This window comes from Accipiter gentilis, chromosome 33, assembly GCF_929443795.1.
Source record: "Accipiter gentilis chromosome 33, bAccGen1.1, whole genome shotgun sequence".
NCBI classification, from domain to species: domain Eukaryota; kingdom Metazoa; phylum Chordata; class Aves; order Accipitriformes; family Accipitridae; genus Astur; species Astur gentilis.
Window position 1 is genome coordinate 18,639,593 of NC_064912.1, and position 24,213 is coordinate 18,663,805.

General features: G+C 46.5%; 1 protein-coding gene across 4 annotated transcripts in view; it reads left to right on the top strand.

Moving 5' to 3' along the window:
• LMF1 (lipase maturation factor 1) overlaps nucleotides 1–24,213 on the top strand; it is a 204,697-nt gene that overhangs the window by 79,503 nt on the left and 100,981 nt on the right. For all 4 annotated transcript variants that reach the window (XM_049791579.1, XM_049791578.1, XM_049791577.1 and 1 more), the window contains one exon: nucleotides 3,617–3,682. In XM_049791579.1, coding sequence (XP_049647536.1) covers nucleotides 3,617–3,682 — 66 coding nt within the window. The remainder of the gene's footprint in view (nucleotides 1–3,616; nucleotides 3,683–24,213) is intronic.

Sequence of the window (24,213 nt, forward strand, 5' to 3'; positions counted from 1 at the left end):
CACGTAGTGACTCATTGCAGGAAAGATTTTGATTTTCAGTATGATGTTTTTCTATCATATACTTGTTTTAATTATCCCTGCTGAATAACAGAGCTTGATAACAGCTTGGGCAAGGTAGGAGGGAAGGTCATCAAGATAGCTGTCCTTTTTTAATATTCCAGCATTCTTGCACAGAGCCTTTCTTAGTGTCCGTCCTGTCACTGACAGGGCTGCCGGCTGCAGCACATCCTGTGAGATGCTATCAATGTATCCTGTAATTTTAGAAAAGGTTCGAGGGGCAGAGCGAGCTGCAGATCATTCGGGAGGGGGAGATGAAGCCGTGGCTGTTGACAGCAAGTCTGTCTTGTCCCTGCCTCCCCTGTTCCCGCCCTCGCAGAGGGCTGGAGAAGAGAATGACGGGATCCGCTGAATAACTCACTAGAGAGCAAAACAGCAGAGCAGCTGGTGGTACCCACCGCCCTGCTTTCCCATCCCATAAGTCTTGTATGATATCACTTTGCATCCATCGTGCTTTTGTCTGTGCTTTTTGGACCAGCTCTGCTTGGGGGTTTTTTGGCGGTGGTGCTGGTGGGGGGTGTCCCTTTCATGGTGATGCTGAGATGCAGACCTCCCAGGCCAGGGTATTTCTAGGTCTGAGCTCCTGGCGTGGACCCGTCTCAGCCGTGCACGGAGCCACCGTTCCCATTGCAACCTGCTAAGATGACAGCGTGCACGAGGTTTGAAGGTACCTCTCCTCCGGAGGCTGCTGGGAAGGCCAGTGCTCAGGCTTTGGTGTAGTTCTCTGGGAGTTTTACAGGTCTGAAGGCCAGGAGGGATGCGCAGGGTACCAGCATCCCGCCGGCTGCCCACCTTCCAGGGATGGAGCGTGCACCGCGCTGCCTTGGTACCCTTCCTCATTCCTGTTTTGTGCAGAGCTGCTGGAGACGCCACAGAAACCTTTGCCTTATGGCTACCTTCCTTATCACTTCTGTAAAATGATGATTACCCTTTACTATATCTCCTTGTTCTTCCTTGGTTGTTAGGATGGTGTCAATTTGCTGTGTTGCATCTCTAGCATTTGCCTCTGTGCGGTGATGCTTTTCCTGCAGCCGATACTCGATGCTGAGAGCTGGAGGGACCTGTGCTGTCTATCTGGTGTTTTCTTTGTTGACCAGAGGACAGTATTGTGTACAAATGGCCCTGCCGGGGGGGAGCTTTCATCCTGCTCCAAGAGATGTGCCATCAGGAGTTTGGGCTTTTACTGCCTTAACTCTACCAGGTTCTCCAGGTTTATTCTTGGCTAAAAATTACAGGATGTAAATTGTCTGGATTCTCGGATTTTGAAAATGTGTAATAGTTTCTGTTTACTGTCCTCCTCAGTTAGCACTGGCATGAGAAATAGTTCATATTTTTTTTATGACTGGGAAAAAAAGGACAAATAATTTGGAACAGCAGATGGGCGAAATCTGCTTGAACTCGGCAACGTGCCTGATAACAGGTATAATTTAAGGCTGTAAACAGCCCTATTGAATGCTGTTGGGGTCACCCCTATTCACAAAGACATACGTGTCTAAACTTCATATGGTATGGGGCTGAGACCAAGAAAGGTGCCTATTTCCTATTAATTTCCCTGCCAAATAAGCTTGTGACTATTTTTGTGGATCTTTGCTTAAGAAAGTCTGTGTCGAGTTAAGCCCAAGGTCCAGCTAACTTCTTATATTGTCTCTGATAGCAGCCATTAACAGGTGCTTGGGGAGGAATATAAAACATAAAGTGACCTGGGGCAGGTCTTGGCAGTGAAGTGGTTGAGGGATTTTCCAGGGAGGAGGTTGTATTCAGAAGTTACCCCGAGCCTGTCCTCTGGGAACGTGCCTCATTCCTTTTGAGCACATTTGTACTTTTGGCTCCCGTACGGTAAATGATTTGGTGTGTGGAAACATACATCTTTTGTTCATTTCTAAACCAGCTACTCGATCTCTCCATCAGATTGCCTTTACGTCCTGTGTCAGGAGAAATGGTCAAAACTTGTTCCCAGTTGACCCTTTCTGTGTCGGTCAGGAGTTACTAGACTCTGCTCTGTCCTCTCTCTTCCATGCTCGACAGCCCTGGGCTCTCGGACATCACACAGCCCACATGCAGCCTTGGGAGCTGGGTGTTTGCTTACGAGATCTGGACAGTTTGGCGTGGGTCTTTAACTGGAATTTGGAATTTTTCTTGAGCCCCAAACCTGCTAAACTTTTTTTAAAGCTGCAAGTGAAGATTTTTAGCAGTTTGGATGAAACCAATAGGCCAGGATGTGCCATAGTGCTGGTATCTCCTCCTCCTCTGAGCTCTCAGATTTTAGCACTGAAAGGTCACTGTTCTCTTCTTGAAAACCTTCCCTACTGCAAATGTAAAGAAGCTTCAGGATGCTCCTGGTGTAGCCAGCAACGGGTCCTTGCAGAAACTCCCTGTATTTTTCTACTAAGGCAGGAACGTTACAATTAGGGGCAATGTCAGAGGTAGGCAAATACCCCCTAATTGTATGCAGATGATAGACCTGGTTCAACCTTTTGACTAGTGAAGCTTTCCTCAATTTGGGATATTGTGATCCTAATCAGGGACCTTTCCACCATACATCAAAGCCACCAGGCTGAAGCCGCATACCTTCAGGCTGGCACGGCTTGATTGCAAGGCTTCCTGCTAGCAGGCTCATCTCTGGCCAGGTGTCTTTCCTGCTGTGGCCGACTGATTCCTTTCTACTCTTCGTCATTGAGGCAAAGAAATTTAATCCCAATATTACTGCCAGCCCTGGAATGGACCCACTGATTTGGAAATTTCACCCTCTTGTTGGCCTGAAATATCAATGCACAGCAACCTCTGATACCTGCTTATTTCATTGCCAACCTCTAACCTAAGGTGGAGCAGACCTGTCATTAGCACATTCATCTGTGTTTAGATCTGTCAGCTTCCTTCCCCTTCTCCTCTTTTGTTTCTCTAATTACTTTGATTGCATCTCTGCACCCAGCTCAGGGCTGGTGAGGCTGCGGGGTCCCCATCCCAGGCTGGGTCACTGTTGCCTTTTCCATAGGCAGCAGAGGCGGCTTTGCGAGAGGGAGATAATTGGGTCTGGATTTTAAAATTGTGAACGCAGCTGTGTTTAGGTCTGCAGGTAGCTTTTCAGTCTGTTATACAGAGACCATCCCAGTGGCAGAGCCTGTTTTTTCCTATTGCTTCTCGATGCTCCGCGCCTCCTTGCCTCGTACCCAGCAACGCTGGAAGCCGATGCTGGGAGCGCTGGGCTGCTCATAGCAGCTCTGCAGGTGTGGGTAAGGCGTCTTCCAGCACCCTTTAAGTGACGTGGCATATTGCACAAGGATTTTGTGTCAAATTTTCAGTAAACAGGCAGTGGAAGGAGCCATGTTGGAGTTCTCATAGCATTATGTTCCCTCAGGCACAACAACTGGGCCGGGGGTGCAGATGTGCCGTGGGTCTCTGGGGGGTTGTTCCAGCCTCTGCACTTCCCTGCCCTTAGAGGCTCTCCCTGTAGTTCAACCAGAGTATTTGGCATCTTGAGATAATACCTTGACATACAAGATAAAGTAAAATAAAATATTTATGATGATATTTTTTTGTCTTTTCTTTTTTCTCTCCCCAGGGGCTGATTAAAATTCGAGGAGATCGCTGCTGGAGAGAGTTAACTTGCATGGATTATCACTACGAGGTGAGCAATTTGCACATTAAAACTGATTCCTCTTGTCTGCGTTACTTCGGTAGAAAGTTTTTCTCTAACCTTGTCTATTCTGCCAGGCCGTTCTCCATGTTTTCTTCCTTTATCGTAGCCTTCTGTCTCTGGCAACACAGTCATGTCCATGTGCCAGCTTGGTGATGCTATTTTTCCCCAACTACAGTCCTAAAAGACCAATTTCTCTCTTTCCCTCCCCTCACCATCACGGACCGATTCAGGAGCAAACCTGAGCCTCACTGAGAACTCCCTTTGTACAAAAGCTACAGGAGAGGAACAGAAGGGAGTTTTCTGTAGCATTGTGCTGAATGCTTTCTGCTTACGCTTCCAAAATGTGGACATATGTAGACAGAAATAGAGCATCTCAGTGCTCTCCAAGATGCAGAGCACTAATGGTTGGCAATTCAGAATTATATGGTTTTATCTTTTTGACATCTGTTTTCAGTGATTACATTGCATTCTGATTATAAACTGTGGCATGTATTCTGGCTCTGAGTGTCATCTCCTCTTTGATTACGGAGAGAGGAGCTCAGCTTCCCTCTCTTTTTACCTATATTTTTGCACTAGCGTTTTGTATAAACAGTGTTAAGAAAGAAAGAAATTGCTGCATACAGCAACGCTCCACTGGGCGACTAGCCCTGGTTTAATGAAGGAAACGATACCGAAGCAATATTCCCTTCTTTAGATTAACATTGCAGCCACTGCAAATTGCACGCTGTGTTATAACGCCTCTGCTCTGTAATCCGTGTCCATCTAATGAGCGGGTGAGCGCGCCGCATCTGTTAGCACGAGGCTGCAAAGTCTCAGCCTGGCGCAGTTTCTGGTGCTGCATTTGTCCCGTGTTGGTAAGACCCAGGTACCATTTCGTGCCTCCACCACGCAGTTATTTTCAGCCAGCAGGCCTGAGCTGTGAGCCCCTGGAGATGTACCTGTGGGGTGACATTCTCAGCGGACCTTCATCACGTCTGGAAACCATTTCCCCCTTCCAATTAAACCTGGCAGAGCCTGACTTCTCTGACCTGCAGAACGTGTTCCAAGGTGTTGCCTATGAATTACTTTTTACAGGGTAGGCACGCTGAGCAGTGGAAACAGGGACGCTCGTACAGGACCTGTGTCTTTCCACAACTCGTGTGAAGAGAATTGCGTGCGAGTGCCAGGGACCACATTACCAGTCCTGTTACAGGATTGAGATTCCTCTCCCCAAAACAGGAAAAAAAAAAAAATCTATCAATTTGCCAGGCACTGACGCCTTTATTTTTTGCTCCTGTGACTGCCTTAACTGGTTGCACGTTTTGAAATGGAATTTTGCAGGTCCAGAAAGCTGTATCTGCCCATTCAGCTTCAATGCTCCTTTTTTTGTTTTTATCGTTTACTTTTAATTGGGTTTCACCCACTGAACGCAAAGGTGGCCTTTTACGAAGGCTGCTGCTCGGTTAGCTCTTGTTGGACCATCGGTGTCCTGCTTCATTCCGAGTAAAACTTTGGATGCAGAGACCCTTCAGTGCTGCCGTTCCTAATCCCGGACACAAAGGCGGCTGCAGTAAATTGTCCTTTGGTTTTGCCTCGCAACGCGAGGGCTCTGCTCCGTGTGCTGCCAGGCACCTGGCAGCAGTCTGAGAAAGGCCAGCTCAAAGCGAGCCCCCCAGAATCCCCCGGCCGGCTCCGTTGGTGACCCCAGCCCACAACAGTCAGCCTGCATAATCCCAAATACTTCAAATCAAAACCAGAATCAGTTCTGTAGCCCAGAAGGCTAATTAAGACCATTCCTGTCATATCCATAATGCAGGATCCCCAGCCTGTGCAAGTAATTGGGAACAGGGGCAGGGGGCAGATCACATTATCAATATCAATTATTTTAATCCACACAAAAGAAGCTGCAATAAAAGGAAAATGAAAGAGGCCAAACTTTGTCTACCAGCGGCAACAGACAAAGGACTACAATTCACCTGCTCGTTTCAACCAGCCAGAGGGAGGAAGAAAAGGGTGAAGCTGAAGATACCTCTGCGAGGGAGGGAGGGAGCTGGGAATCTGCTCATAATTAGGATGATAAAACTGGGTATTGGACCAGCTCGTAAGTGGACCTGGGCCAAATGTAGTCTGCTGTGATGTATGTTGGCCACCCCAGCTCTCCTGTTCCAGTCCTGAACTGCAGTCCAAAATCTACATGAGCTTCTCTGCCAAGAGAATTAATGAAAACACATGGCCTCCATCTCTCGCATGGTGAGCGCGCCCTGGACTATTTATTTGTAGTAGAACCAGCAGCTATGCTCGTGGAAAATAACATTTCCACTTTTGTCAGGAATCGTGTATAAAATAGTAAAATGTTGTTATGGCTTGGGTAATTAAACGGAGCATATTTTTGCTCCCTCTTTCCTTTCTAATGTGCAGGGCCTTAATCCCAGCCTTTATGGAGATCTGCTCCTCAACTGAAGACCCTCTGTTTAGAGGGCTTACGATCTGTGACGCTGTGTAGTTTGGAGAGGGAAATGGCAGAACGCATGGTTTACATAGGAAAGGTATTTTCCTACCAGCCTAACTCTCCTCTGATCCCTGAGGAGTAGATGGGCTCCAGTAAGTATGGAAGAGAAAGGTAGACACCGATGGGGATGAGAAGACTTTCCTACACCACCGTACTCAGCCTGGCACATGGAAACTACCTGGAGGCTGGGATGAGGGGTGGGGGTAGAAACACCCAGCGGATTAATCGTGGCTCTGGGTGCCAGGAGTCCTAAACTCTAATCCCAGCTTGGCGACATGCTGTGAACAGGAAATTTAACCTCCTTTTGCGTTAGTTTCTTTGCTAACGGGGCCAGAGGCTCCAAGGTAGGCGCATATCTTTGCAGCCTGGTGTGCACACAGGTCGGGGCTCCTGGTGCCCGTGGTACCCCGGAGCTTCCCGTGCGGCAGTGTCCACGTTAGCATGTGAAAATGGACGTGCCTGGGTGGTAACTGGCAGGTGAAGTCCTGCGGTCTGACATGCCGTGGGCTTGCTTTATCGTTTGTTGGGTTTGCCGTCGCTTCACTGCCGGCTGTGGTGAGATGGCTTTTATTCCTACAAGAAGCCCCGGTAAAAGGAAGGCTTTTGCTCAGTGGAACCTGTTCCTGATGCAGTTAATGCAGAGGGAAGCTGCTTCTGGGTTTTAGGTCTGTTTGTCATCATGATTATTAAGCATTTATCTGCTGTGTACACAATGGTTTACAAATATGCGTGCAGCGGTTTGCAGACTGAAGCTAGATTTCCGCTTCCACTGGAGCGCATGGCTCGGATCCCACGGCGTTCGGCGGCATCCCACCCGTCGTGCGAGCCGGAGCAGCCTCGGTTCCCTGCTTGTGCGAGCCGGGAGATGTGGCCGAGCGTGTCCCCCTGCCCGTCCCTGTCTGCTCCAGAGGGCATCCCTCGGCCCCTACGGAGTGCAACAGCTCCCTCCCATAGCCAGGCTCCCGCACGCCCCAGGGAAAGAGTCTGCTACGGGAGGTTTCGTGCCACTCGGCCGTTTCGGGAGCTTGCACAGCTTGCAGGACATTGCCTGGGCACGGGCTGGAGCGGCTTTCTCGCCGCTGTTAGTGGGTACCAGGTCTGGGAGCCAGGCATGGGACTGGGGAGCACCAACTCGCTCCCCAGGGGCCTCTTACCACTCCCTCCTGTGCCAAGCTTTACCTGGCCCGAGCTTTGCTAATTCTGGGTGTGCTGCTTAGCTGGCACAAGCACAATGTCTTAACGCGCTCCAAATGGAGAAAATCCTCTTGTGCAAGACCCGTATTTTAAAATCTCCACACCAAACCTGCAGCTCTCCGACCCTCGCGCTTGCACTGCAGAGCACCTTGCGACCATATGTCTTGGCACGGGCCAGGTTTGGGTGGCACAGGCAGGAGATGAGCATTTCTGACCTGCAGCCGGTCCAAACGGAGCCCGTGTTTTTGGCTGCTGGTGGTGGTCTTGGCAGAGCAGTTAAGCAGATAATCTTAGGGGTTTAGAAACGAGAAAGTCCTACACGGTCACATCTATTGCGTCTCCCCGTATTCCACTGCAGAAGGACTCCCTGTGGGATGCAATCCAGTGATGCATTTTTTCTAACGGCTGCCAAAGTATTGTTGCTTTTTAATTACAGACAGATATCTTGTAAAATTCAGCCACCAACTGGTAGGAACAGCTGCCGAAGCAGCTGCTCGGGCAGGCGAGTGCGCGGAGGGGAGCCCCGCTGGGCGTCCTCCTCCTCTGCCAGCTTTGCCCTGAGGCTGCTCGGGACCTGTTAAACACATCCAGGAGGTCCCTCGTGTCCTGGTGGCCTGTCCTCGGCTGGGCCAGTGCTGGGTGAAGCTCAGCAGAGGTGCGAGCCGCTGCATGCACCAGGCAAGGAACCTGTGGCCCTTCTGCTTACTGCTGGAACAGCTCGTATTTTATATTTTTACTTTTAAGTTCATTTTTTGAAGTGATGCTTTAAAGGGCGTGCCTTGTATCTAAGAGTTTCTCGGTGATTTGCATCCTTCGCTGCAGAAAGCAGAGCAGGAAGGCAAACTTACTGCTGAGACAAAGACGAGGCAGAGGGATGAAGGGAAAGGAAAACAAAAACCTGCTCCCAAAGCAGCAAAATCATTGCCATCGTTGGAAGCAAGACCCAGGATTTGCTTCCTTGCTGTGGAGTTATCTGTAGGTGCTCAGCATGGGTCAGCTGCCACGAAGCAGGAAAGTTGGAAGGCCTTTGCTGAACCAGCCTCTACTTAATAACTGAGTCACATTTTGGTTCTGAATTTGTCAGTGCTGCTGAGAAAAGCTTTGTTCTTTACATAAGACACTGCACAGCCACAAAGGTCACTTCTTCTGATTTGTACAAATTGTTGCTAATTATTCTGTAACTGTTTGTCTTAAATAGAGGCTGTCAGTCAGTGCTCCAGCTTCTGGCATACAGCAGCTCTCCAGTTCCTGGAGAAGCTCTCCAGAGCACAATGTCTTTTGTACCTAATTACGGGCTTGCTGACTGATAGCTGTGCTGATAAGAATGAGAAGGAAGCTCTAAAAGCTCTTTAACTGCCTCTTGATTTCTTTTCTCCCTTCTCTTCACTGTATTAGACCTTGTAAGACTTTTCATCTAGATTTTGCAACCTATTATGAAACAAAAAGTAAATAATATCTAGCAATTCATTTTGATAAATCAGAAAATGATCTGCTTTCATGATCTCTGATGTCTCAGGATGGGCTTTATTCCAACAGTTTGCATTGCTGGAAGCAAAAATTGTCCTAACAGCAAAGCAAGTACTCGGATCTCATGTTCAAATGTATGTTTTAAAGTTATAAATTAATATGAGGGAAAAAGGTGCTGAATTAACCAGAACACAAGAATATTTGAAAGAAGTAACCTTGCAAAGCATTTTGGAGATCTTCTTTTTAATAACATTATAAAATATTTATGTAGCATCCTAAGTTTACCATCATTGGCCCTTTACAGAATTTTCTCCATTCTGAAGACAATAAAGGTGAATCCTGTCAGGACTGATGGTCACAATAATGAATTAAGGCCAACAAAACGTATTCCCAAGCTGTGGCTTCGCTGTGGAGCTCCCAGGTCTGGCCTGGCTATGAGAGCTCAGGTTTAACAGGAGGGCTTTCCAAAACTGATGTCTTCTGGGGGAAACACAGATCTTCCCCTTACAACAGCCACCAAAGGGAAACCAAAGAACCCACCGCGGTGTTTCTGGCACAGCGTGGCACCTTTCCCCCTCGCTGATACGAACGGGTCTGGTTTTGTCTCATTGAACGCAGAATAATTTGTGTCTCTGCTCCTTCCTTCGTGCAGGGTGTGAACTTGCATGGTTTTGCTGATGGATTTTGCTGGTTCCCCTTGGGACAGGAGGTGATGGGTCGCAGCAGTTGAGTTAGCGAGATCAGGGCTGCTTGCGAGTCCCGGCGCACGTGTTATCAGATGAGGTTTGCTGCAGAATTGGTTGAGGCTTGGAGGAGGGACAAGATGCAGCTTTGACATGGGGAAATTGTACAGATTCTTCCAAAAGCATTTGAAAAGGGTGTGGAAGGTGGGGTGAGCTCAATGCTGCTGGACACGTGGCTGTGAGCCCAAGACGACTGCCTGCCCTCAGCCTCTGGGAGGGTTTTAAGAAGTGACCATGGGATTTGGTAGACGTGCTGTGGGTTTCTGGGGTTGCTCCCAGCCTGCCATTGCTTGAAACGGTAAAATTTGTACTCTGGAAGATATGTTTCTGTGAAAATAGGAGTGAAATGAGTTGTGGTCCGTCTCTGCCCTCACTGGACAACTTGCCAGGTAGAACCCAAAGCCGTTGTTGATGAGTCCTCTGTAAGGAGAGCAAGGAGGAAACAAGGTTCTGCCCATGGTGGATTATAAATGCAGTTTGTTTTCATCTCCTGTTGTTAGAGCAAACTGTTCTTTGAGTTAAGGCGACTGATAGCAAAAGGAAGAGCACGCTTGTGTTCAGCTTTTTTTTTTTTTTTTTTCCATTTGGTCGTAAGTTTTGAAAAATGACCTTTTCGGAGGCATAAGTGAAAAACCAGTTGTCCTCATTCACACATATGAAGGGCTGCTTAGTGTGGATTTGAAGCTGAGGATTAGGTGCTTTTCTTCTGGGTTTTGGTGATTTGCATGATGTCAGTGCTAGCACTGGAAGAAGGGCCAATTCCTGACCTTGCCTGTGATCAATTAAGTAACAAGATCCATCATAAGGTAAGTGCATGAAGCAATAATATTGGCAGATAAATGTCAACACGACATCAAAAGCTTATTATGCTGTATCTGGATTTTGTATCAGGCTGCTGCAAGAAGGTCTCTATCTGAGACAGGTTTTCAGATGAATCCCAGGTGCTCTATATTGGATGCAAGTTATCTTTGAACGCGATTTGCTAGAAATGTTTGTTATCCCCAACTTTGGGCTGGGCTCTGTTGTTCTAATAATAGTTAGATGTGCACATCACTTAAAAAAGAGAGGGAGCAAATGCTTTTACAGGCGGAATTTGTGCTCAGCTTGGGAAGACAGGTACGGCTAGCCTTGCCCAGGTTGGGTTTACTGGCAGAAGCACAAGCAGAGATTCAGTGACTATATAACTTCCAGCTGAGCACTTCTCGGAAGGAGGCCCTGTTTTCCAGAGTTTGGGTGCTGGCAGCGGGTTCTGCTGCAGACGATCAGCCCTTCTGAAAATGAGGTCTGAGCTCTCAAAAGCTGCGAAGCAGTACATTTTCAGAAGTGTAACTGTCCTTGTGGAATTGCAGTTTTAGCAGACATAACGATAAACAATTACATTTATGCCCAGTCATGCTGCTTTTTAAAAAGTGAAAAGGAATACAGGTCTTCTGCAGTCAAAGGATGCTCCAGGGTGATTAATAACTTTGGACCTTAAGCAGAACAAAAGCAGATTTCTCCTACTTGCAGCGACATGGTAGGTGATATTTTATTCCGAGCAGAGTAGGCAGGGAAGCTGCTTTCCAGAGTCATGCGCTCGTGAGAGCATAGGTTTAGTGTCAGCCAGTGTTTGGTCGGGGAGTCTGGCTTGTATTACCCTGAACAGCAAACATGACAGACGAATGGTAAGTGGATTCCCAACCACCTCAAAGTCAGCATCAGTTCAGCTATCGTCCTCATCGGGACGAGGATCCTGGCAGTGAATTTAGGAGAAGGGGGAGGAGTGTCTGGTCAGAGAACTATCGAAATAAAAGGTAGAGCTGCAAATCAGCATCGTAAAGCAGACCCAGCATCTTTGGCCGAGGCTCAGGAAACCACAGACGGCTGAAGTAAATTGGATGTACGCAGGTGCTGAGAGAGAAACTTTCGGAATAGCTTTAGAAGGAAACTGATGGCAGGATTGGAGGGATGGGGTAAGCAAGCAGTAAGTGAGCTCTCCCAGACGCCAGCTACCATGGGTGGCAGAGCACCGGGTTTGCTGCGGGATTTTACTTATCTCAGTGATGTAATCCAAGAACTGCTTTTCTCTGTGCGTTTCTTCACCAAAAGTAACTGTATTAAAACAATCAAAAATAAAGTGAGCAACCTCTGTGATTCTCACTTGGGTATAAACCAAGCAGGTTAGTGGCACCTGCCACTTGGGTCACCCACTGCTTCCCACCGGTTGCCCCAGCTTTCCTCTGATTTCCAGCAATATTAAACCAAAATAGGATAAACTAGCAAAAGTGTAGTGGAAATGCCCCCCAGGGAACTTTCTGTTGTGAGCCTTTTGAGGTTTTTGAGGTGCAGGAAGACATTATCCCTCCCCACTGCCGGGATCAGCAGCAGAACTGTCAGTCACACGCTGTAAATGCATTGGGAATATGCCAATACCATTTTCAGCAGTAATACAATTCCTCTTCCTGGATTCTTTTCTGTTTTTCTTAAGGATTTGTTTTAAGCCTGGTGAAAGCTTCCTGTACAACTATTGGATTTCATCTCTTCGTTACACTCTCCCACTGTTTCAAACTCGTTTACAGACCACCCAGGACCCTCATTGCTCGCCTTAAGTGTTCTCCTCTTTTCTCTTCCTCCCTCCTCCGCCCATTTGGTCTTTTTCAATCCTAATCAGATTAATCCTTAGAACCCACTTCGCAGCCGCTTCATCAGCTCTCCATGCTCTGACCCTGTATGTGGCTTTTATCCTGCTGGCCAGCTTCTCCAGCGGACAGGAACGATGGAGCCCATCGCTTCCCTCTGCCTACCAGGGGCTGTGGGGAATAATCTGCCGCTCCTGAAATGTTCAGGACCCAGGAGGTTTGTCAGCTTTGAAGATAACAGAGGCAATGCTCCGATAATTATTTAAATTGTGGATTTATGAGCTAGTTAATGGTGTGTTTTAAGAAATCTGCGAAGAGAAGAAAGATGACAAATTTCAGTGCTATCTGGAAGACAGAAACAAGAGGGGAAAATGGTAGAAGAAAATTCAAGAGCTTTCCAGTCTTTCCAAGTATCATGTCTGTTCTCTCTTGCTTTATGGACAAGAATTGCTCGGTTGGCCTCCCCGATGTGGTGTCAGCAACTCCTCTGTTTCTACCACGGCATCTCGGTCCTCCAGGTTCCACCACCACGTCCACCAGGCAGCACTGGCTGCCTGGCCTGGGACCCTCTGCCGTGGTGGGGCAGCCTCGACACCTGGCCTGGGACTTGCTCAGACCTTGCCCAGAGCCCTCACAGAGGCATATCCACCCCCGCATACTCCAGATGGTCAAAACGAGTCTCCATGGCAATAAATATACTGATTTTTTTATCATCCTTCGTGGCACAGGTGGACGTTAAATACTGTCTTTTCTGGTCCTCCATATAGCAACACGCTAGCTGCGGTCTAGGGAGAGTTGGTCTTCTCATTCATTCCCACCTTCCCCTGTGTTTGTAGGGGATTAACCATGATTCCAGTTCCCTTGCTTCCGAGACCTTTGGGACGATGCAAAGTGTTGGTGTCTGCCAAAATGTAGTGCTCGTCTTCTTCTGTAATGTTTGCCCTCAGTGGTCCAGAAGTCTAAGCAAAACTGAAACTAGAACACTGCAATTTCATGTAGTATCAGCTGCAAAATGGTGCACGCAGAGCTCCAACGTACAATTAAATTATCCAAAAACCAGCCTACATCCTTGCCATCTGCTTTTCCAGGGAAAGCAAAATAACTACATGCTTTTAATTGCAGATAGAGTTTAAACAAATAGGGTGTTGGTTTACAAGCTGGTGCTTTCTTCTTTGGAGATCAGATTACATTTTCATCAGATTATGAAAACATGCTACTGTTTCATCTCTTTCTTTGACTATTAAATGTGTTAAATTGTTTAATGAATTTTTGCATAATAGAGAAGTCTGTCCTAATTTAATAAGTAAAATATTGAATTCGTTGCCTACGAAATAGCAAGCGCACAAAAAAGTTCTGAAGAAGCTGCATTCCCAGTGGTGGGTGTGTTTGTGCATCTCTCCCCCTCTAGTCTCTTACTAGGATTTTCTTACAGGAATAACCCTAAGAAGCTATTCCAGTTCTCAGGTTAACACTGTGTTAATTATTGCACGTACCAAAAGTTGTAGGTTCAGCGTGAAGTTTTATTTCCACAGAAACGTTGGTCTATCCAGGAGAAAGACCAGCCATTGGCAGAATTTCATAAGTAGTCGAGCCCTTCCGTTTACTGGTAGAAGTTTGAATTACTTGCAGAGCTTCTATTTACATTTAATTTATGCTGTTTCCATGCAATTCTCTGTGTTTTCAAACTTTCTGTGTTGAACATACATACTTGATTTGACTTGCAGCACACAGATGTCACTTCAGTAGTCCGGGGGCTGATGGCCCGATACAATTCCCATACACATTTCCCTCCCTACCGTAGATCAGTAAGAATTCCACATATTTCTCCAATGCATTTTTTTTTTCTGTCTTGCAACTATTACAGTGCTCACAGCAAGCCCTCGCAACTCTGTAAAAAGAAGAATACGGCGTTAGGATGGTGCACGAATGAGTTAATAGTAAGTCTCTGCTGTGGTGTTTTGCTCCAAAGTCGTGTGCGCCAAACTGACCTTTAATCTTGGAATATAAATCACTTTCCAGTCCTATTATTTGTAAAATCCTACAGGCTTGCAAATGCACAAAAGAAGCCTTTGTCTCTTATTAATTTAATTTATAGGTTAAAGTTTCAAATCAGTGGCAAGCAAAAGCTGATTTACTATTCACTTCAGGAATTGCTGTTCTGGAAAGCACGGCATTTGCTAGACTGCCTAGAAATTGTGATATGTAATTAGGAGCTTCTGTAATTATATATAATGTAATATAATTTGCTTATCTTTTTTGGTATGTATTATACATAAAAGCTGGGAGGGTAACTCAATGTGGATTAGCTCTTTCAACCCTAAAAACTCGACAGATCAGTAAAGCCACTGGTTTTTGTCTTATTCTATTTACATTGTGGCAGGATCAAAGTTTTCAAGCATTTGAAGTTGCTGCCCTTTTCTTTTACCTATAGAATCATCCCATCATCTCTTGTACAATGCCATCTGTGCTGCAACAAAAAATAGCCACTTCTGTGACAGAATTTAGATAAAAAGCAGTATGGAGCTTTTTCCTGCTAGTTTAAAACGAGATAACCATTCCTATTTTTTTAATTTGATTTAAGCTATGAAATTCCCATGTGGAGTCAGATGTGGGACACTGGTTTCTCTTCCCAGAGCTGCGAGTATTCCCATCTGCAGTTCAGACCCATTTATTCCACTTTGTGGGATTTCTAGTTAAGCAATTTTCTAACCAAGTTTTCTAGTCTGTCTCAAAATAACTTGAGACAAAGAAATAAAACTTTTTCATAACCCTGGTGTCATACCACATTCCAGGGTAAGAGCTTTGACTGCTCGAGGTGCTCAGTAGAAGCTTTTACCTCTTCACCAATTTACATGGAAAAGCAGGGATAGTGAATTTTTGCCCTTGCAAGCATTACGGAAATATTTGTATTAAAATTGGCATTTATCTTACTCATATTCATGAATTCACTTATCTATATTTTCCAAGGATCATATTCTTCCTCTTTCCTTTCAGCCTGGCCGTCTCGATGGCTAAAAGGGGTTTTATTGCTTTAGCGTTAATCAAGACATTTGACAGAATTGAACTGGATCCTGTCCAATTAGACTGAGACAATATTGAATTTCGAACTGTCATGTTGGATCCATTTGAATGTAACACAAGCTTGTCGGTCTCTGCAATCAATACATCGGTTTAATAATCCCAGCCCGAGGTGAATGAATGCCCACCTTGCCCCCGCAGCCGTGGACGGTGACTGAAGTCGGTGAAGCTGTGCCTGGGCTGCGTGCTAGGGTTTCCCGTCAGCTGCCGAGCGCGCTGAACAAAAGCTCTGGGGGACAAGCAGGGAGAAGGTTGGGGTTTTTTTCTTCTTCTTAGAGCCACATTCAATGAACTAGCCTTCCTCAAGGAACCTGCTAACATCTGGAGCCTTGCTGCTGGTTCCCCTCTTCCCCCGGGCTTGGCACTCCAAGGTGTTGGCTGCCTTGGTGAGTTGGGACCAGCATCCCTTTTTCACCCGCATTTCCCCTTAGGACTATAGATATAAGGAAGAAATTTTTTACTATTTCTACGATTTTTTTTTTATGACGAGGGTGGTGAAACGCTGGAGCAGGTTACCCACAGAGGTGGGAGATGCCCCAGTCCTGGGAACATTCCAGGTCAGGTTGAACAGGGCTCGGAGCAACCTGATCGAGTTGAAGATGTCCCTGCTCATTGCAGGGGCGTTGGACTAGAGGACCTTTAAAGGTCCTTTCCAACCCCAACCGGTCTATGTTTCTATGATTCTGTTACTGCTTTTTTAATTTCTGGGTGCCAGACCATCCCCACTCACGTAGAGGAGAGCATGGGGAGACATTAACCAGCAACCGCTGGAGCTGAGCAAATTCTGTTCTGCAAATAATACTATTAAAGAGCATTTATTGAAATATAAAATGAGAGTTGGCTTTAATACCCACTTGTCTAACTGCATCGCTTGCCACAAAGAACGTGTAGGTTTGTTGGTAGCTCAAGGGCCTTGCAACAGTCTTCATCTTGTTTGATAAAATTTCCTGTCATCTGTCTAAGGAGTAGAAATAGTATCCCACGCAGGAGGTGGCCCACGCTCTGTGTGAGATGAGTTAGGATTGCTAAGTCCTTAAGGCAATAGTTGCAATTAACAGTTTGCAGGCAGCCCACAATGGAAATCTGCTTGAATGTGTTATCCTTGGCCCCAAGGCAAATAAGTAAAATATTTTAATTCAAGGAGTTAATTGCGATTTTAGCAGCTTTTCAATACCAAGTTTGGCAGATGATGTGAAACCCTGTCCTGCTCTACTCTCAGCCAAAGGACTAGGAACACCAGTGCAGATGTTGAAACCAATCATGAGCAAGAAGAGGCTGGGAATGCTTCTTGACTCGTTATGTCATTCATTAATGATTTTTTAGTGTGGCTGCCATACTTTAAGTTGCTGCAAATCTTTATAAAGAGTATTTCCAGCAACTACAAAAAGAGAGCCCCACGAGCATGGTCAGATTCTGAGATCTCTAACCAGTTGCCAGCTCAGAGTGCCGTCTCCTTTTGCCCTTGCTCACCGGCTCTGTTGGTAAACAGAGCTGATAGATGTTTCACAGACTGTTCCTCCTTTTGAACATTGAACCTGAACTATCTGAGTGCACAAGGGATTGACAGGAGAGAGCAGGAGCCAAAGAAAACTGCAGTAACCTCTTTTCTCTGCCAAAAGAAGTGAAAGGATAATGTAGCGTGTAGTTATCAAAGGGTAGTTTTCTCAAAGCCGGTCAAACCTGACTTTCCTAATTGAACTTTGGTTTTATTATATAGAGAGCAACTTGCTTTTTTAACTAGCTGAGATTAAAGTTCACATGAGGGTGCCTCTCCGAATTCCTGCGCCCCTGGTCAGGGGTGCTGACCTTGGTTGTGGGTGCTGTCGTTAGGGGAGATTCGTCTTCTAGCAGTTCTTGTCCCAACCTTGATTCTACCAGAGGACACGTGGGAAGGTCCTACAGAGATTGTCAAAGGGAGACCGAGGGTGCCAGGGAAGGATCAACACCTGAAACCCTCCAAGGGGAGGCAGCTGACCCCTCTCGGTGTCCGGGTGCCCCAGTTTGCTCCTAAAGGGATGCTCTTCTGCTAAACGGGTTTTCCTTCTGCCGGCGGTCCCCACGCAGTGGCCTTGCAGGGCAGGAGGCAGTTGTGAGGGGTTGGGGAGCTCACCAGTTCTTGGCCAAATCCTGCTGGGATGCAGCTTGTAAGAGGTGCTGAGCATTTCCAGCAGGTTGATCCCTTTGTTTCCCAGAAACCTGCACGCACAAAGTTTTGAAAGGGCAATCCTTTAATTCTTGAAGCCACTAGTCTGAATTTCACCATGGTCTGTGAATTTGTCGTCATTGAGAATTTCCTTTAGAAGTTTCGTAAGAAATGTAACCAGAAATATGTCTTTAAAAAGCAGGTTTTCTCCATTAATGCATTTCACTTTTGCAAAATGTTTGATCGTTAGTATTCCTCTGTGTATGTTTGTGTGCAATTTTCATCAAGTTGCTCCGGCCGTACATTTTCCTAACCACGAGCAGGATCTAACAGTGCTTTTTATAACTCCCCTTTGCAGTTATCCGTGCCAAATATGCAGCAGCAACACACATGACCCAACTGTGCTACCAGCAGACAAGCGTTAGCTGATTACCTTGGGGGGATGTAAAGGCCAGCAGTAGTTAACAAACATGGCCGGTTAGCTGCTTAAATATTGGAGATTTGCTTTCCATTGTTTTATTACTCCTGTAAGTCTCAGCAGTATGATTAACATCAAGCCCATCGCTTTCCTCGTTACTGTAATGAGTTTATCAAGCTGATGGGCAAGGGTGGAGGGGAGTTCCTGGGGATGATGGAGTGCAATGCTGCACAGACATGAAAGCCATGTGTGTTGCGTTATGTAATTAAATGCAAAACTTTCTCAACTAGAAAGTACTTCTGAGATTTGTAGCTGATATGTTTTCTTGTTTGTGGGACAGCTGTAGGTAAAAGGAAAAGCTGCGGTCAGAAGGACTGTAAAAGAGCAGTACGGGGAGGTTTTTTGTTGCTTTTTTTTTTTTTTACTTCTGAAATAGAAGATCTTCTGAAGGTGGCAATTTAGCAACTTGAGTGCTTTTGAAGATTTGAACCATGGCTTTGTCCTGTTTAGTGTCTTCGTATCTGTACCCCGTATGAATTATTGGGTCTTACTCTTCTTCCTAGCTAGAATAACCGAAGAGTAACCCAGCGCGGAGGGTCGGGAGGCAGGAGTGGGACCCCGCAAGGCTCGAAGGGCACGAGGGAGAAGCTGAAGCCCAGGAGCAGGTATTTACCCGCAGGCTTTACTCCTTGCTCGGCACCGTCTCCTGTTTTGTCTGACAAGGATGAGTCCAGGTTTCATTTGAAGTGATTTGCCTCCAGCGAATCTCAGAGGAGCTCATGCCAGGCTTGAGACCTTTCAGCCTATCTCCCTCTGAGAGTACTTTCTCTGGGCAATAATACGGGCTTTTAGCAGGGTTGCCTCTACATCAAGCATGGTATGGGTTTAATTTGCTAGTTAAGATGTTACTGACTTCTCCTAGATTTCTAATGTTTCCTCTTCTACGAAATCTTATATGTCACCTATACAGGAGCCGTTTTGGCTGGGGGTTTTTAGGAGAGCACTCAGGAATTTCTTACTGTTTCTCTGGCACTTTAGTTCAATTTACACCGTACACTAAAGAAATAGTTCCCTTTAGGTTAGGATAGGTTACACGCTCTCCTCCATGGAAGAACAAAGGACTGTCTGTTACAGTGAGCATGGTTATAAGTTGGGAGGTGATGCTGCAGACGGTGAGGATGCGAGACAGGATTTTGGGGGTGTATATCACATTTAGGGGGCTGACGAGCAATGAGAGCATAGCAATAAAAGAGGACGCGAACAACCCCTTAAATACTGGAAATCTAGAAATAAATTAAATTATTAAAGCTCAGGGTGTTGGCTGCATTGTTGTTTCCTATAGGGACCCTGGAGCAGCCCTTTGTGGTTTGGGGAGGCTGGATCCTGCGCTCCTCGCTTGCTGAGAGGGGCCAGCGGGGTCAGGCGGGTCGTTGCTGCCCTTAGGCTGTATTGGTGCCTGTAAAGAGCTCTGCCCTCCTCCGGAGGCTGGACGGACTCCTCCGGCTCCATGGAGTCTCTTGATGCTGAGCTTAACTTGCTGCTTTCTACCAGATTTGGGGTTTTTTAGTGCTGCTGAGCTGCTGGTCTAATGCCATGGCTAAAGGCGATGGCCAAAACTGGGTGAAATCACTTCATTTTTTTGTTAGCATCAGTTATTTAACCAGATCTTCGTGGGGGACGTGAAGTTTTGCCTTCCCCTAAGTTGTCCTAGGTGGTCCCCAGCGTACTGCAACTTTTGCTGCTTTTTCGGTCACATCCTCTCCAATGGCTGCAGGCTGATAGAACCTATCCTTGCGTCTCGGTGGCAGGGGAGCCCTGCATAGGGCGTGCTTTGACATTCCCAGGAATGCCTGAAATAAAAGCACTATTTAGCCATAACTGTGATGTCTTTTCATGCAGACTTGTAGCCAACCTCCTTTTTAGAGCCCGCTGGAGATGCGCTCCGTGGCCTGGTGTTCGTGTGCCTCTGGTGCATGCAAACCTCTGCACAGTAGCAAGCTCTGACCTCTCTTGCAGGACTTTTCACGCTGGGAAAAATGAACCCCCATGGACCCTTAATAGGTGTTTTCATGTTTGGTTTAAGGAGGCTCCACAACATGCTGGTTTTATGGGTATTGCATTTGTGTGCACCAGAGCTGGGTTTAGGGTCCCTCTGGGATGAATGGCCCAGTTACTGCCCAAGTCTTTTCTTCCAGAAGTTGTATTTAGAGGTAAAGCAGCTGTAAATTTGTATAATTTTTCCTCTGCCATCAGACACTGCTGCTGGAGTATAGGATTGAAGGCCACAAAAAAGCTAGGCAGTGATTTTTACCCCGGAGTAGTGGTTGAAATGATGACTTGAAGTTTGTTTCTCCTGCTCTTAACATAACCGCTGCCTTTGATCCCAAAGAGTAGCTAGAGCAGACCTGGGCATGCGTTGCTGAAGATATTGAGGTTTCAGCACCTGATACTGTGCAATGAGTGTTGACTTCTTAGATCTCCTCCTGCTCCTCTTAGACAATCCCAGGACTGTGCCCTTACTCTGTACCTGGTTTGCCCGGTGCAAACATGGATTTTCATGGGCTTTGAGGATGCTCTGCCTGGACTCAGAGACCCAGATCCAGGGAGTCGTTCTGGAAGGTCATCCACATGATGACCAAAGACCAGAAGCCATCCCAGGTGTGGTAGCCAGTATAGTCAGCTGAGGAGGCAAGGAGAGCAAGATTCTGTCTATCTGAAGCCACATGGGCACACAGAGCTTGAAAACAATCGCCAGCTTTGGATTTCAGTAGAGCGTCCGACTTGACACGCTTGTTCTTAAGGGGAACTTCCAGCAGCCTTCCTTCACCCGTGGCTCCCAGAGGAGTTGTCCCTGTATCTAGTTGCCACTTTCTAAGCCCCTGTTTCTTGAAGATGATTGCCCCTTTGCCAGCTGGTGGATTCAAGCCCAGCCTGCCCGAGGTAATGCCAAACCGTGCGCTTCTGTTCTGCAGTTTGTAAAATGGCTTAGGAAAGAATAAGCACCATGAAAAAGAGGAGATGGGTCTCATTGTGGAACCAAGAGATCATACGTGTCTGATGCGTGCTGTATGAGTACGTGCCGGAAAGGTCACAGCCAGGTGCCGTGGGAATATTTGATTTTTAGCCAAAACCCGCTCTCATAAAAGCAGCTTGGGAAGAATTCCTTGTAGCGTGCGTATGTTCACCTTGGTCCTGAGTGTGCAGTGTGCTGGCCATCAGTGTGTCCAGGGAGACTCAGACATCAGTGGGTAGTAATTAACTCACTGTTTAGCATTGTACATTATTAATGGTTTTGTGGCTTCTGAGAGAGCCCAACTCTGGATTACTGGTTTTTTATTTAGTCCATTAAGAAAGCTTGCTTCAGGATTTGGTTCTACCTGTTGAAAGAATTTATTATAAAAGATATTGAGAGCTTTGTCTTGTTTCACTTACAGATTTCATGGGATAAATTGTATCCATGTTACGGGACCATGAATGTATGTCTATGACACCAGCTGTTTTTGATAAAATATAAAATGGCCTGTCTCAAGTAAATTAAACACAAATTTTACGAAACAATTATGCATCGGCCTTTTCATTCCCTTCCCTCAAAGTTTGAATTTAATTTTATTGCTTGAGATTTAGCAGAAATTTAATACTTTATCTTCTTCTGAAGAATGAACCATCTCTCCGAGGCCCAGCATTCCTTTGGCTGTACAGCATGGATTTGGGGTTCCAAGCACAGCTTATGTTTTGCCAAATTTAAGTTACTCTGCACCCAAGCTGCCCAAGTTTAGTGGATGGTTAAAACTTTTGAAGTTTGCTCAAGAATGTGCTTTACGTTTAGTTGCGTGGCAGGAAAGATTCCTCCTTTTAATTTTTCATTTAAAGCAGCCTTTGGTCAGAAAGCCAAACTCGACCAAGACGTCATGAGCCACTAATCTTTCAAAATGCTGGGTTAGGCCTGCAGAGGTATCTGTTTTTTCAATAAGGATCCAAGACTTATCTTTATTGAAAGAAAGTCATTTAGAGCCACTGATGCAGCACTTAGTTTTGAGGTTATTAGATGAGCATCTAATCTGCTCTGCAGTGGGGACGTAGTCCTCCAACTTTACTAATGATAGGAATTTCATTAGTGTCTGTGCGGCTCCGGCGTGATAAATACTTCCATGTGTGAGTGTTTTGACAGTTCAAGATAGGAGTTTTATGGACGTTTGTGCGTAAAGGCGTCTGCTAGTGCAGGATCATTTAATGTATGATTGAAACAAAATGTGATCGGTGTTGCTGGAGACGGAAAACCTGGCACACAGGTGGAAGGGGAAGAGGGTTTAGAGGGTGTTGTGGGCATGGCTGAAGCCTGGGGGACCCTGAGGTACCGTGGCATTGATGCCATGGGAAATGTGGTGGGTCAAGAATATTGAAAATGGGATGTGGTGGAAGAGGAGGACACACAGAGGCAGATCTGTAGGAAACCGGGCTTTGGAGCTTCAGCTCCAGGAGCTACCTCCTGGCTCAGACCATGGCCTGGGTCCAGAGATCGGGCTGCTTCATATGTTGTAGAGCCGCTGGCTTAGGCTGTCTCTAGGAGTGCCATCTAGTGCTTCCCTATAGTACTGGAGCATCCCAAACCCTTCGTTTTGGAGAAAGTAAGGCCTCCGTTGGCTTCTTTTGTTGTGTTAACCCAAGGACTTGTGGAAAGCTAGGTACTTTGGTTCTAAGTTTCTTTGGAGGCTTGATGGTTGTCTTCTGCTTGGCATGGGTTTCTGGATTGAGTGCGAGATGTGAAGTGGAAATCTCCTCAAAGAGGTTTAGGTGCATACTGCAAAATTAGCTTGTATTGCTGTCCTCTGTGTTTGAGAAGGGGAGCATCTCTGCAGGGGCTCAAGCGCGGTTAGGTGAAGGCAAACAGTCCCCTCTTGCCTTGACTTTGGGACCACAGCGCGGAGCTGGGGACAGACGATGGGTTCGCCTTCCCGGGGGGGTGCCCAGTGTAGCTCCCAAACTGCAAAAGTTAGTTTGTTAGAGACAGGCTCTGGTGTGGCAACTGTCAAACCGTGAACGTGCTCTGTATTAGCGAATATGGTTGACCGTGGTCTTTATGATACGCTGCTCCGTGGAGTCACCTCCTTGATATTAACGCTGTGGGGTAGAACTCTTGGCTTTAAATGCTTATTTCCAGTCTGCTCGCTCAAAGAATGTCCTTTGTTCCTGTAAACTAAAATTGTGCAGTTTCTGTGGAAGGATAGTGCCCTGGGCTATCTCGTAGGAGGGTTGAGGTGGGTGGAAGAATGATCACATTATTCCCCGTAGACATGTGGTTAACTGCACATGTGGAGGGGCTGCTTTTATGGGCGCGGGTGTCTGCGAGAACGGCAGGGTTTCTTCTGATTTGCAGGGGGAGGAGCGGGGGGAGCAGTTTGGGTTTTGCCCCAAAGGGCTTCACCCCAAAGGTTATCAAGATTTTGTAGCATTTGCCCTCAGTGAGTTTGGCTCTCACGTGAAGGTCCCCAGCTCCCTATCGACACATTTGCAGGCAACTCTGAATTGCGTCGCTTTTTGTGAGTTTGTGCCAGAGCTGTATTATTTTAATGTGGCTGTTAGCGTGTAAATCTGTCCGTATTGCGGCATATAAACAACAGCGTTTTCCCTTTACAGTTTTAAAAAAAAACACAGCGTTGTTTATTCCTCTGGTTTATGTCCAGTAACGCTGGGCATCTCCTGCCTGAATTCAAAGGCTGAGAAAGCAACTCCCGTTTTAAAATGAAATAGGAGATTGTCTGCCTTTGATATTTGAAGTAATTCCATTTCTCGTGCTTTTCTAGAGGGTGTTCTTGGGTAGCGAGCTGGTACAGTGATGATTCGATTAGGGGTGAGCGGTGGATACGGGGACTCTCAAAGGCAGGGACGAGGCTTTCCGCATGGGACACTCTCTGGCAGGTCCCCGAGGCATGCGGCGCTGGCAGGAAAGCCATTGTAAAGCCATTAAAGGTGTCATGCTTCTTATCTGCTTTTTGTTTATTAAAAAAAAAAAAAAAAAAGGCTACAAATAAAGCAGTGTCACAAGATCCTACTTGTAATTGAGGGTCCTAAATTAATTAGCTATGGTGAATGTTCTGCATGGCTTTCTCTCTCCTCTGAAGAAGGACCCCTTTGTGCATCACGGCCGAAGGCTGCCTGGGCAGGATCCACACATGAAATACCTGAGGGCATCACGGGGCCTTTTCCTCCCTCTCTTATTTTCACACTTCTCTTCCCCTTTCCCTGCCTGTCCTTTCAAATTCTTTGGATGGGAGGATTTCCTAACATCTCTTTTCAGCATTGCTTCCTCTTTGGCTCCCTCACGTTTCCCCTTAATGCCTCTAAACCCCACAGTAGTAGTGTTACCCCTGGT